Below are 13404 nucleotides of genomic sequence, written 5' to 3' on the forward strand. Positions count from 1 at the left end.
TAATTCTAAGCTGAGTAAAACTCTTTAAGATGACAATGTCAGTTGTTGGCATCTCAGTCTCAAATTTAGTATTTAAACCCATGACTTCCCAGTCCAGGTTGTCATTTAACCTTGGACAATAGATATCGGAAGTCTGATTTGGGTACTTGTCATCTTATTCACAGGTATGTGGTACTGGTGTATGTTTGGAATCAGTAAAAATCCTACTTATTGTCATGTGTTCGTTTGACATGAAATGCAAGCATTGCTTAAACACATGCTGCATGTTCATGCATATAAACTACAAACAGCAGTAAAATTCTTTTGGAATCGTTTCTTCAGTACGTTAAGTTTTGTTGTTATTGATGAATTGGTAAATAATATAAAACAAAATTCAGCTCGTAAATAATTATTGTACTCTTAACAATAAGATATACATGTAGGATCTTGATAGTCATAGTTTAAATAGATAACATGAGTTTAAAAAGTCTTCACATGCGGTTGACTTAGTTATTTGAAAAGATCAAGAGAGGTGTTAATAGAGTGGATGTGTTTTCGAAATAAAGTTTGGAAAATACTAAAAGCTATTTACTTTTAAGTATTTCTTTCGAGGATAACTGTTGTCTGTGTCGCTATACTCGGAAAATAAACCGAAAGCGAAAGTAAATAACCTGAAAAGAGTGATCGATATTGCATTTTTGAAAAATGATATACTCGTATCTTTATTTCCGTTTAATCTTCTTAACTTGAGAGAACACGGAAGTATAGGACAGTGTTTAAGTGTTTTCTTTCTTTTTAATAAACTGGTTAAGCACGTAACATATGATAAGTCGATACCAGGTACTTTTTAAGTTTTCTTATTTTATTAATTTTAAAGGTTTAGATGGGAATTAAAACCGCTAATTTACTGTTCAGAAGATCTGTAATTATGTGTAAATATCGTAGGATCATATAAAACTAGCTAGAGTTTAAATCAAGGCATTTCACAATAGCGGCATTATCCGTTTATCGTACGTGAATAGGTAAGTAACCTAATTCGCTACACATTACAACTATATAACTTTATCTTAAGATGTTTTAATTTTATATATTGAGGGTTGAAACCTAACGGCATTACAATACTTCACCCATAAATATTTTGAAATAATGACGAAAAACCTCTCTTTCATGATATATTTGGTGTACACTGTACATGAAAAGTGCACTTTATCGCTGATGGGGATGAAATACGCTTAAATTGTTATTACATATACTGATGGTGATCATGATTAATTTAAGACATATATTTTGATGAAAGTCGATGATGACGATGATGATGATGATGATGATGATGATGATGGTGATGGTGGATGTAATGATGATGGTGACGATGCATCTTGCTGCTGCTGCCGCTGCTGCTGATGATGATTATTATGATAATGCTGGTGATGGCTGTTGTGGTGATGATGGTGAAGATGGAGGGATTGATGATGATGATGATGATGATGATGATGCTTCTGCTGCTGATGATGATGTTAAGTGTGATGAAATGATGATGATGGTGGTGGTTTGGTGGTAAAAGTATTGTCGATGGTAGTGGTGGTGGTGGTTTAGGTGACGATGCCGATGCTGATGTTGATGCTGGTGGTGGTGGTGGTGCTGCTGCTTATGATGGTGGTGGTGGTGATGATGTCGGTGTTGTTGTTGTTGTTAAAGGTGGTGATGATGATGTTCATTGTAGACTGTTCGTCCAAACACAGTAAATTCTACGCTGAAAATATCTATAACTCGGTGTATATCTAACAATATATGTTAACTAATTTTCAGTTGGTTTGTAATACGTGCATTGCTTCAACAATAGGCATTTGACTCGTACCACCATCTGGTGAGGACACTGATATTCGGCCGTATCGCATGCCGACTGTCATTAAGACAAGATTCTACTGTTTTACTGCATTGCGACAATACCAGCATCTTACTTTAGAGGTAGGTTACTCTGATTTCGCCTTAATAAGCAATCGACCAGATATATGTTTTTATTACATACCTAAATCCACAAGCAATACATATCGCAAAATAAGTATAAGTACATTCAAGTGCTATAAGGCCGTATTCCACTCTGCTGACGTCACATCATACGCGTGTCATTACGAGATTTTAAAGTGACGTCTTTAAACAAAATATGACATTTATTATCAAAATATGTTTCTTTTACCTGATTTCACCAGCCATGTATACAATGAAAGGGTTTGTAATACGGCGATTTGAACCGGAATGTCGTATTGGAATCTTGTTTTGATTTCTCTCAGCTGGCGCCTCGTGAAAAACAAATCTGCCAACTCCCACTCGAGTCGAATACAACCTCCCGGTTCAAAACGCAGTACTTATAACCCGGATATATGTTTACTTTTACTTAGAGACTGAGCATCGTTTTCGGCCTAAATAAATACATTTGGTTCGGGTAACCCGACCCTACCTACGGAATAGGCGCCGACCCTACCGTTTTTATAGTCAGTATGAAAAAATAAATAATGAAAAACTAAAAAAAAAATAAAAAAAATCGGAATCCAAATATTGCATCAATAAAAGTCACACTAAGATTAAAAAAAAACTTGCACAACACAGGAAATGTCTATAATTGTGCAAATATTTTCTTTGAAGTCGTCGACATTTAATTGTATAAAAAGTAATGCAAGTGCTCGCGATAAATTCGAAACGAATTTCCCGATCAATGCTGATTATGTTTGAACACTTTAGCACATTTCTCTGAATGAAAAGAGCTATATTGATAATTGCTCACGTAATGAATACTATAATAATATAAGTCAGGGTTTTTTCAACAAAAAATTGAAGAGGGCTAGCCTTTTTATTTTGGGAAATTTAAACGCGTGAAATTCTGCAAATTGGGAAATTTAAGCGCGTAAATACCTCAAATTGGAAAATTCCAAATATGAGTATTGAAGACAACTATTGAACAGTACATGTCAAGATATCCATATGAAACTTTTTTTACAAAAGAACAGGCATATATCTTACGTGAGTCTACTTCTAGCATTAAGTCTTAAATGTTTTCGCTTTAAATTAATAAACATCATCTTAATGAGGCAGAAATCATGTCGGTGACTTCTCTTTTTAAACATGATGCAATGGCAAGAGAGAGATAGAGATTAGTTTTATTCCTCATAGAGTTGATTCTAAATCTATGGAAATAATTGAAAGCAATATATGGACAAGATAAAACTGGATCCTCGAATAACATTTATTCAATGGAGTACAAATCATAATCTGATTGATGCAACCAAAGGTGACAATTAAATCACATGTAAAAGTTTTCAAATTTATGATTTGCTCTTTCCATATGAATCATTTCAGCTGCAATACTTAAGGTCCTTTCCGCTTAAATGTTAGTCATTTGCCATTTCATTATAGCACGCTGTATGGCTTTCAGGAACACAGCAGATTCTGTTTTACTGCAAACAGAAGACAAAAATGAAGAAAAACAGCAAATCTTTTTTTTAGATGTGCGTAAAAAAAGTGTATTATAATATTTGGATATGGTGTGATAACATATTCGCGAATAGGCTTGATAAATGTTTAATACTTAAACCATCAGCGGAGTCGCGAAAATATGTGACAAACTGATTATTTGCTTCGAAGCTGGGCTATTTCAGTTAATTTATACAAGAAACGTTTCCTACTTCATTTTATTATATATATATTTCACCCCTGAAAATTGATCATCTCAAATAAACACGGTATAACTGAAAGGGTGAAACTTGACTATTTCCGGCTTTTTCCGCGAGGCCGAATATAAATGAACGCTACGCGGGGACGTTGGAACAGAACTATTGGAAAACGTTATACGGCATTCTTCTTATGTTACCTTAAAAGATAAACAACCAAATTTGCGCCGAATATATTTTTTTAATTTGTAAATTTGTGAAGTAAGAACTTCCTTTATGGGAAAATATCTGGAAAAAGCCCTGCTTAAAGTATGGATTGGGATCCAAATATTGCAAATCATCAATAAAAGTCAAACAAAGATTAACAAAACTTGCACAACGCAAGTAACGTCTTTAATTGTTCAGACCTTTTCTTTGTAGTCGTCAACATTTAATTGGATATAAAAGAAATGCCCTAAATTTAAAACGGATTTCACGATCAATGCTGATTATGTTCGCCGGAGTGTTTGCACTTTGCACATATCAACCTTTCTCTGAAGAGTTATATTGTTAATTGCTTACGTAATAAATACTACAATTTGGTGTCAAGCAATAAGAAAGTCCTATAAGTGTTATAGTAGTTTAAGAATATGTATATGATAGGTCTCATCAATGTTTTCAGACGATAATATGTCTACGTTAAATACACCAATGATGTCCGCACAAACTAAACCCTTCATCTCATCGCTTGGTTCCTGTTCATTGACGAATACGGAAAGTATTTCATCAGCCTTTGGAGCTTCGACTACATCAGAGGAAAGTAAAACCTCAGCCCTTGGTGTGTTGAATTCCTCAGCGGACAGTCAACCATCACTCGTTGGTGAGTTGAATTTGTCAGCGGATAGTAAACCATCAGCCTTTGGTGCGTTGAATTCGTCAGCGGATAGTAAACCATCAGCTTTTGGTACGATGAATTCGTCAGCAGATAGTAAGCCATTAGCATTTGGTGCGTTGAATTCGTCAGCGGATAGTAGAACATCAGCCTTTGGTGCGATGAATTCGTCAGCGGAAAGTAAACCATTGCTCTTTGGTACATTGAACACATCAGAAGAAAGTAAACCATCACTTTTTGGTACGTATAATTCGTCAGCGGAAAGTAAACCACCAGCCCTTGGGGCGTTGAATTCGTTAGCAGATAGTGGACCATCAGCCTTTGGTGCGTTGAATTCGTCAGCGGAAAGTAAACCATCAGCCTTTGGTACATTGAACACATCAACGGAAAGTAAACCATCACTCTTAGGTACATTGAACACATCAGCGGAAAGTAAACCATCACTCTTAGGTACATTGAACACATCAACGGAAAGTAAACCATCACTCTTAGGTACATTGAACACATCAACGGAAAGTAAACCATCAATCTTTGGTACATTGAACACATCAACGGAAAGTAAACCATCACTCTTAGATACATTGAACACATCAGCGGAAAGTAAAGCGTCAAGCTCTTGGAGGACGGTTACAGAAAGTAAACGATTACCATTTGGCACGACGACTTTATCTGTGGAAAGTAAAGCATCATTCTTTGAATCGTCGAGGAAGCCCGTAGAGAGTAAACCATTTGTCTTTGGTTCGTTGGCCACGTCTACGGATGATAAATCATTAGGTTCGAGTTCGATGATGATCCCTGTAAGCAGTTTTGGCACATTGTCGACGACAGCGGAAAGTCAACCTTTTGGAAGTTTGGGTTCATCGACAACGTCCGTGGTAAGTTATTTTTTTGATGTTTCGGCAAATCTGCACAAAGGAACCAGTTAGAGGTTTGGGCACATCGACAACGTTATTGAAGTGTCAATCTTTTAGAAGTTTTGGCTCCCCGACGACGTCTGGTAAGTACATATATTGACATTTTATCCATCAATGACGTCCGTGGTAAGCAAACATTTGACAGTTTTACTTCATCGAGGACTTTCGCTGTAACTAAATTATGGTAGGGTTAAGCTCATCATTGACGTCCGTAGTATGTAAAAAATAAGTAGTTTTAGCTCATCGAGGCACCCTTGGTACGTAAACATTTGTTAGTTTTAGCTCATCGGTGACATCCGTGGTAAGTGAACATTTTGGACTTTTAGCTTATCGATGCACATTTGGTAAGTGAATATTTGGTAGTTTTAGCTCATCGATGACATCCCTGGTATGTAAAAGTCTAAGTTGTTTTAGCTCATCGATGCAATCCGTTAAGTGAACGTTTTGTTAGTTTTAACTCAGCGCCAGCGTCCGAGGTAATTTTACATTTAAGAAATTTTAGCTCAACGATGACGTCCGTGGTATGTAAAAGAAATAAGTACTTTTCGCTCATCGATGAAGTATGTGGTATGTAAAAAATAAGTACTTTTCGCTCATTGATGAAGTATGTGGTATGTAAAAAATAAGTACTTTTCGCTCATCGATGAAGTATGTGGTATGTAAAAAATAAGTACTTTTCGCTCATTGATGAAGTATGTGGTATGAAAAAAATAAGTACTTTTCGCTCATCGATGAAGTATGTGGTATGTAAAAAATAAGTACTTTTCGCTCATTGATGAAGTATGTGGTATGTAAAAAATAAGTAGTTTTAGCTCATCGATGAAGTCTGTGGTATGTAAAAAATAAGTAGTTTTAGCTCATTGATGAAGTCTGTGGTATGTAAAAAATAAGTAGCTTTAGCTCATTGATGAAGTCTGTGGTATGTAAAAATTAAGTACCTTTAGCTCATTGATGAAGTATGTGGTATGTAAAAATAAGTAGTTTTCGCTCATTGATGAAGTCTGTGGTATGTAAAAAATAAGTAGCTTTAGCTTATCGATGAAGTCTGTGGTATGTAAAAATTAAGTACCTTTAGCTCATTGATGAAGTCTGTGGTATGTAAAAATTAAGTACCTTTAGCTCATTGATGAAGTCTGTGGTATGTAAACAATAAGTAGCTTTAGCTCATTGATGAAGTCTGTGGTATGTAAAAATTAAGTACCTTTAGCTCATTGATGAAGTCTGTGGTATGTAAAAAATAAGTAGTTTTAGCTCATTTATGAAGTCTGTGGTATGTAAACAATAAGTAGCTTTAGCTCATTGATGAAGTCTGTGGTATGTAAAAATTAAGTACCTTTAGCTCATTGATGAAGTCTGTGGTATGTAAAAATTAAGTACCTTTAGCTCATTGATGAAGTCTGTGGTATGTAAACAATAAGTAGCTGTAGCTCATCGATGAAGTCTGTGGTATGTAAAAAATAAGTAGTTTTAGCTGTGGTATGAAAAAAACAAGTAGTTTTAGCTGTGGTATGTAAAAAATAAGTAGTTTTAGCTGTGGTATGTAAAAAACAAGTAGTTTTAGCTGTGGTTTGTAAAAAATAAGTAGTTTTAGCTGTGGTATGTAAAAAACAAGTAGTTTTAGCTGTGGTATGTAAAAAATAAGTAGTTTTAGCTGTGGTATGTAAAAAACAAGTAGTTTTAGCTCATCGATGAAGTCTGTGGTATGTAAAAAATAAGTAGTTTTAGCTGTGGTATGAAAAAATAAGTAGTGTTAGCTGTGGTATGTAAAAAATAAGTAGTTTTAGCTGTGACATGTAAAAAATATGTAGTTTTAGCTTATCGATGCATACTTGGATAGTGAACATTTCGTTAGTTTTAGCTTATCGCTGACGTTCATGGTATGTAAACATTTAATTAGAGCATCGATGTATCATTTGTTAGTAAAGATTTTAGTTGATTTGTCCCATTAATGAGGTGCGCTAAAATTAAAGCCTCTTGTTTGACAAATATTTTTAAATGACATCAACTGAAATAAGCATCTCCTGATGTTATTCTCCTTAACAATGTACCCACATAGTCGATAAATGTCAAAGTTACTTCCGTTATTATACAAATTATGTACATAAAAATATTGTTGTTATGAAAGGTTGACGTGATTTTTTACCTTGAGAACACATTGGAGACTGCAAAAATTTCAGTTTTCTTGCAATAACATCAACTTCCTGTCATTGCCTCATTTATCTGTTATCTGTCGGAATAAAAGCATCGACGTCTGTCTTAAAGGAAACGGGTGGTGGACGGATTTTTTTTATTTTTTTTTATTTTTTTTTATTTTTTGGGGGGTGGGGTGCAATTTTTTGGTTAAACTTGCTTAAATTTTCGCTTGATATACAGCCGGTAGAAAAAGGAAAACCTGACAGGGACTATCGAATTGAGCTAGTTTTGTGTGTTTTTATGTGTGTTTTTTGACAAATATAAAGTGTATTAAAACAACAAAAAATCAGAGATGTTTTTTATTCAGGGAATGACGTCATCAATCCTATATAAATATTTCTGTTGTTGGCAAATAACTCTAAACAATTCTCTAAAATTTAGTGGAGATAATTTTTATAAGAATCAAATGCTCCATTTTGTCTCGGGTTATAGTGAAGATATTTTTAAGAATATATATGGTTGTCAAAGTCTGCGTTCGCTTATAAATATCCTAAATATGAATGTATAGGAAATTGTAATACTACCCTCATATATATATTTCATCCTATTATTTCATTTCCAATCAATGATTCTTTTCAGTTTCCAGAAATAGTTTCAATTTCAACTGGTGAAGGCGGATTTTTTACAGTTCCTTTGGCTTTGCTTACAAAAGAGAAGGGCAGCACTCTGGCTGCAATGTTTGAAGGGCACTCACCTTTAAGAAAACTTCCTGACGGAACCTTCTATATAGACGTGGATAAGGAGTCGTTCCAAGAGATCATGGATTTTTTGCGCTACAATCTGCATCCACAAATTTGTCGTGCCGGAGAAAAGGGGTTTTCGAAAAGACGAATATTGAAATTGTTCAAAGCAGCAGAGAAGTTGGGCCTTTATAAGTTGATGTCGATCATAAAACAGTTAGAACCAGTTCAGCATTATTTAGAGTTGAACGACAAAGATATTGTTGATTCTGTAGGTCTTGTTTTGTCAAGATTGGATAGAAGGGAACTGAAACGTTCCGGACATTTCAGCATTCGACTTGATTGTATTAGGCGTTGTTTCGATGATCTTAAAAATAGTTGTGCTCACGATTGTGATATAAACATATTTAACGCTAAGATTTATTTGAAGGATGTTGAAAGCCATACGTTAGAGATGATATGCTGTAGTCTAAAAGAGAAGGGTTTTGATGTCGAAGGAGTTGAAATATTTTGTGATTTCGTTTGCAATGAACATAGCAAGAAACAACGAAATAAGCCTTGCTGTAGCCGCATATCACACATTGTAAACTTTTTTTGCAATGATGTATCTGTTAAAATACAGCCTTCGTCGTTGTTTGTACTTATGAACAAAAAAGAGGGAAATCACAGTTCAGCTGAAAAGCAGACTGAACTCCAGTGTACGACAACTAGTACACAGACGGAACTGAAACAGCCTCGTTTGGACAGAACGGAAAATCAGGCGGTTGATGTTTACGAGTATAGCCCTGGAAACGAGGACTCCGGTGTATTTCTAAAGGTAATTAGGGCATTGCTTTGGTTACAGTTTCGCAAAAAACTGAAATAACTGTTTAACAACATGATGCAAGAATTGAAATTTCAACTGAGCAATTACAGTGTGAACTACGCATGAATGCATGCATACATACCACATACACACACGCACGCACGCACGCACGCACGCACGCACGCACGCACGCACGCACGCACGCACGCACGCACGCACGCACGCACGCAAACATACATACATACACGCACGCACGCACGCACGCACGCACGCACGCACTCACGCACGCACGCACGCACGCTCGCACACATACATACATACATACTTACACTTAATTATCTAATATTACGGTTACCGTGATTACTACCGTGTGCCTTAACAACATCGTTATTAGTTAGCAATTAAAAACGATACAATGAAAGTAAGATGTGCATCCTCTTGTTCCAGAACAGTGAAGAACCGTGGGCATGATGACACACAATCACCGAAGATATCACGCAGAGCCTGCAATACTTGGCGAGGTTTTTAACTGAATTGAATGGAAATGACTTGGTAGCATATACAAACATAGTCATTCTTTTAACTGTGAAAGCTGAGAGCTTTTTTAAAAAAAAATATTTTTTAATTGATTTTGAACTTACAAATGTTGCAAGTTTAGGTTTTAAGGGAATGTTCGAGAATCGCTTATAGTGTGTATGTGAAGTGTTATTTTATTTCTTCGAACTATTAGGGCGTGTAAGGTCTCTTTCACGGATCTTTAATGTCTTATTTTAGAAGCCGTTTTCTGTCTTAGTCAGATTGTAAATGTTGCACGTGTTAGATAGAACTGAATGTATGGTGAAATGTTATATAGAGCTGTAGACATTATGAAATGTTATATAAAGTTGAATGTATGATGAAATGTTATATAGAGCTGTAAACATGATAAAATGTTATTAAAATTTGTATGCATGATAACATGATATATTCTTGAAAGTAATAATCGATAAGGTTTTATATAATCTAATTTCAGTGTCTTAAAAATGTTTCATTACTGACAATGGTTGATATTTCATGCCTAACCTAGTACAGAGTGGGATGAAACGTTTACTTTACACGAAAATGTATCTGCTTTTTTCTCGGATATAAATGAGAACATGTAATGTATGAATTAGTTCTTCTTTTACTCCATAAAGTTCCTTTAATAAAACTCTATTTTTGGTATGGAAAATGGTTGCTTTGGAGTCAGTGGCTTTATGCGCACCCATGTACGTTCAATAATTAGAGACTTGCGAAGAACATGTTCATCAGTGATATTGTCAGCATGTCAGTATGCTTAATCCAGACGATATACGCGACATCTGAATTGCAATGAACAGAAAGTAAATTCTGCAATTCTTCTTCTTCGTTGAGGAACAGGAACTCGGGGAGAAAAATCACGAACTACTGAGGCCCTGTAATCAGGGGACCGAGGAACAGATATCACATACTACTGTGGCCATTTAATCAGGGGACCGGGGAACAAATAACACGAACTACTGAGGTCATCTAATCAGGGAACCGGGGAACAAATATCATTAACTACTGAGGCCATCTAATCAGGGACCAGGGGCGGATCCAGGAATCAACGTTAGAGGGGGCGTAGCTTAGGGGCGCAACCTTTTGACATGCACCCCTCCCTCTGAACCGAAAGTGTATGGCATAAACTGTTTGCATATGGATTGGGGGTTAAGCAATCAAGAAAAAATAACAATTTGTAGTTGGAAATGATGCATTATGGGCGTATTTTATTAATTTTTATCTCCTAAATTGACATAAAAAGTAAACTTTGACGATTTTAGAGGGGGCGCGCGCCGGATGCGCCCCCCTCTAAATCCGCTAGTGGGGACCGGAAACAAATATCACAAACTACTGAGGCCATCTAATCAGGAGACAGGGGAATGAATGTCACAAACTTCTGAGGCCATCTTATTAGGGGACCGGGGAACAGATATCACAAACTACTGAGACCATCTAATCAGGTGCTACGGGGAACCAATATCACAAAATACTTAGGCCATTTAATCAGGGCACCGGGGAACAAATAGCACAAAATACTGAGGCCATCTTATCCGGGGACCGGGAAACAAATATCACAAGATTTTGAGATTATCTAACTAGGGGACTGGGGAACAACTATCACAAACTACTGAGGCCATCTTATCAGGGACACCGGGGGTCAAATATCACAAACTACTGAGGCCATCTAATCAGGGGACCGGGGAACAACTATCCCAAACTACTGAGGCCATCTAATCAGGGAACCGGGGAACAAAAATCACAAACTACTGAGGCAATCTAATCAACCAACGTTCAACACAGTATCGTTAGATCATATATTTTAGCCCGTTACTATGGTAATCCAAAACGTGATGCAATCCTGATAGTTCTCTGTCTTACGTCTCCATTCATATATTCTATTTCGATATTGGTACCCAGGATAACTGTGTCGAAAATGTGATTGTAAAAACGGATCGTTGATAAGGGCCCCCACTGTTAAAGTTGTTCTTGTATGTTACTGACAAGATCAACTGACCTGAGACAGTGATTAATAGATACGATCATTGATACGAGTGGCACGTTTGTTGACTGTCTTGTATAACTTGTGTAGAATGTCTGGTTAATAGTTGATATGTGTGCCATTTGACAAGTCAGATTATAACTGCTAGGCATATGAAGTCAAATTGTAACTGATAGATGTGTTAAGTCAAATTGTAACTACTACTGGTGTTAAGTCAAATCAGAATGGCGTAGTTCACTTTGCATTAGTTCAAACCATAGTCGTAGGTCTGGTAACTTTGGTATGACATCACTCATTTTCTAAACAAACCTAGTGTATATGCCGCATGATAATAACTACATAAGAATGTACTAGGACCGATTTCTAAAGGAAAAAAACATATGCTGATTTTGCGTTTACTTCAAGTATCTAATAGTACATAAGACACGAATTATTAATACATAATGGGCACAAGACAAAACCACACTTTATTATCCTGCATGAAATATGATCAACTACTCTTCACTGAATTAAACATTCATAAATTAAGTGTAAGACTTATCCTTCTGCATACAGGGTCATCTTTAAACTTTTGGCTCCTGTGTTGTCCACAAGTTCCCATCGAATTCTTTATTTACATTCGCCTACTTCAAAAGGAAACATAGTTATAGCTTAAGGCTACGAGTTTGTGACTGGTTTCCTTTCAAAACTCACCTTAGATTCTCCTTAACACATCACAAATAAAACCAAAATGTGTTTAACTACAGGAATTCTTTTAATTTGAAAAATGTATGTCCTGTTCAAGTTCTTTTAGAAGTCAATGAGTATAACGGTTGTGTATGAATACAAGGAGTGGAAAACCCCATCACTGCCACATCCATCAATAACAACTTTCAAATCCTCCGAGGGAGTCCGAATAGTGAATTCGAAACTGCCGTCATTGCTTTGTGTAAAAACATTTTTGACGTACCTCACAGACTTCAAACACAATGATTTTATACAAAAGAAGACATCAGATTTTGGAGGATGATGCATACTCAGAGGCTCAAGAAGACAACATTTGTACTTCAAAGCATATTCATGGGCTTCGGGAAATATCCCGTCTTTGCAAGCCTTCGTGCATTTGATTAAGTAAGTTGTGAATGGTGTATAGTTTAAAGATTTCTCTTTCTTTCCAAATAAAATCAACTTATAATGACCCTCGTATCTCATACGCACAATAACATTTATATATTGACCGCAATCTGAATAGTCAACAAAACAGAATCCTTTTATAGCAATAGTGTGATCATGAAAATGCAAACGAGGGAAAATATCAAAGAGTTGAGCTGGCTTCAAAGAAAATATGATCTCTCCATTTTCCGATTCATGGTAAACTTTATCGTCAACGTTCTCAACACCAAAGTTTTCTAAATTCTTCATCGGACCGTATAAGGAATGGTAGGTTGGATAAGGTATCGGTTCTTCTAATGATTTGGTACATTGCAAAATATATTTAACAATTGGTCGGAAATCCGCGTTCGGACCATCCTTTATTCGGCGGCCATATAGTTGTAATCTGAAGGCGCCAACATGTGGCATAGACACATGAACATTGAAATGCTTTTCGGTTGGCCTAAATGTATACACAAAATTGTCTATTTTTGTCTCGTTTTCATACAGAAACCCGATGAAGTCTCTTAATTCTTCATATGTGTCTTCGAACTTCAGGTCTATTTCGTACTCAATATTATAAACTATACACCTTTGGTGTGACATCGCGCTGATATACCATTCTTTTCC

General features: G+C 36.1%; 2 protein-coding genes across 2 annotated transcripts; one reads left to right on the top strand and one right to left on the bottom strand.

The window, feature by feature from the left end:
• The first annotated feature begins 825 nt into the window (after positions 1-825).
• On the top strand, positions 826-10250 carry LOC128219092 (uncharacterized). Its single transcript, XM_052926915.1, has 5 exons — positions 826-1001; positions 1786-1944; positions 4303-5387; positions 8199-9116; positions 9552-10250. Exons 3-5 carry the CDS (start codon positions 4311-4313, stop codon positions 9573-9575), a joined length of 2019 nt encoding a protein of 672 aa, XP_052782875.1. The 5' UTR covers positions 826-1001; positions 1786-1944; positions 4303-4310; the 3' UTR covers positions 9576-10250.
• A 1774-nt stretch (positions 10251-12024) lies between these two features.
• On the bottom strand, positions 12025-13396 carry LOC128219093 (uncharacterized). Its single transcript, XM_052926916.1, has one exon. It carries the CDS (start codon positions 13378-13380, stop codon positions 12433-12435), a length of 948 nt encoding a protein of 315 aa, XP_052782876.1. The 5' UTR covers positions 13381-13396; the 3' UTR covers positions 12025-12432.
• Positions 13397-13404: the final 8 nt, after the last annotated feature.

The sequence above is a fragment of the Mya arenaria genome, chromosome 15, assembly GCF_026914265.1.
Source record: "Mya arenaria isolate MELC-2E11 chromosome 15, ASM2691426v1".
Classification (NCBI taxonomy): domain Eukaryota; kingdom Metazoa; phylum Mollusca; class Bivalvia; order Myida; family Myidae; genus Mya; species Mya arenaria.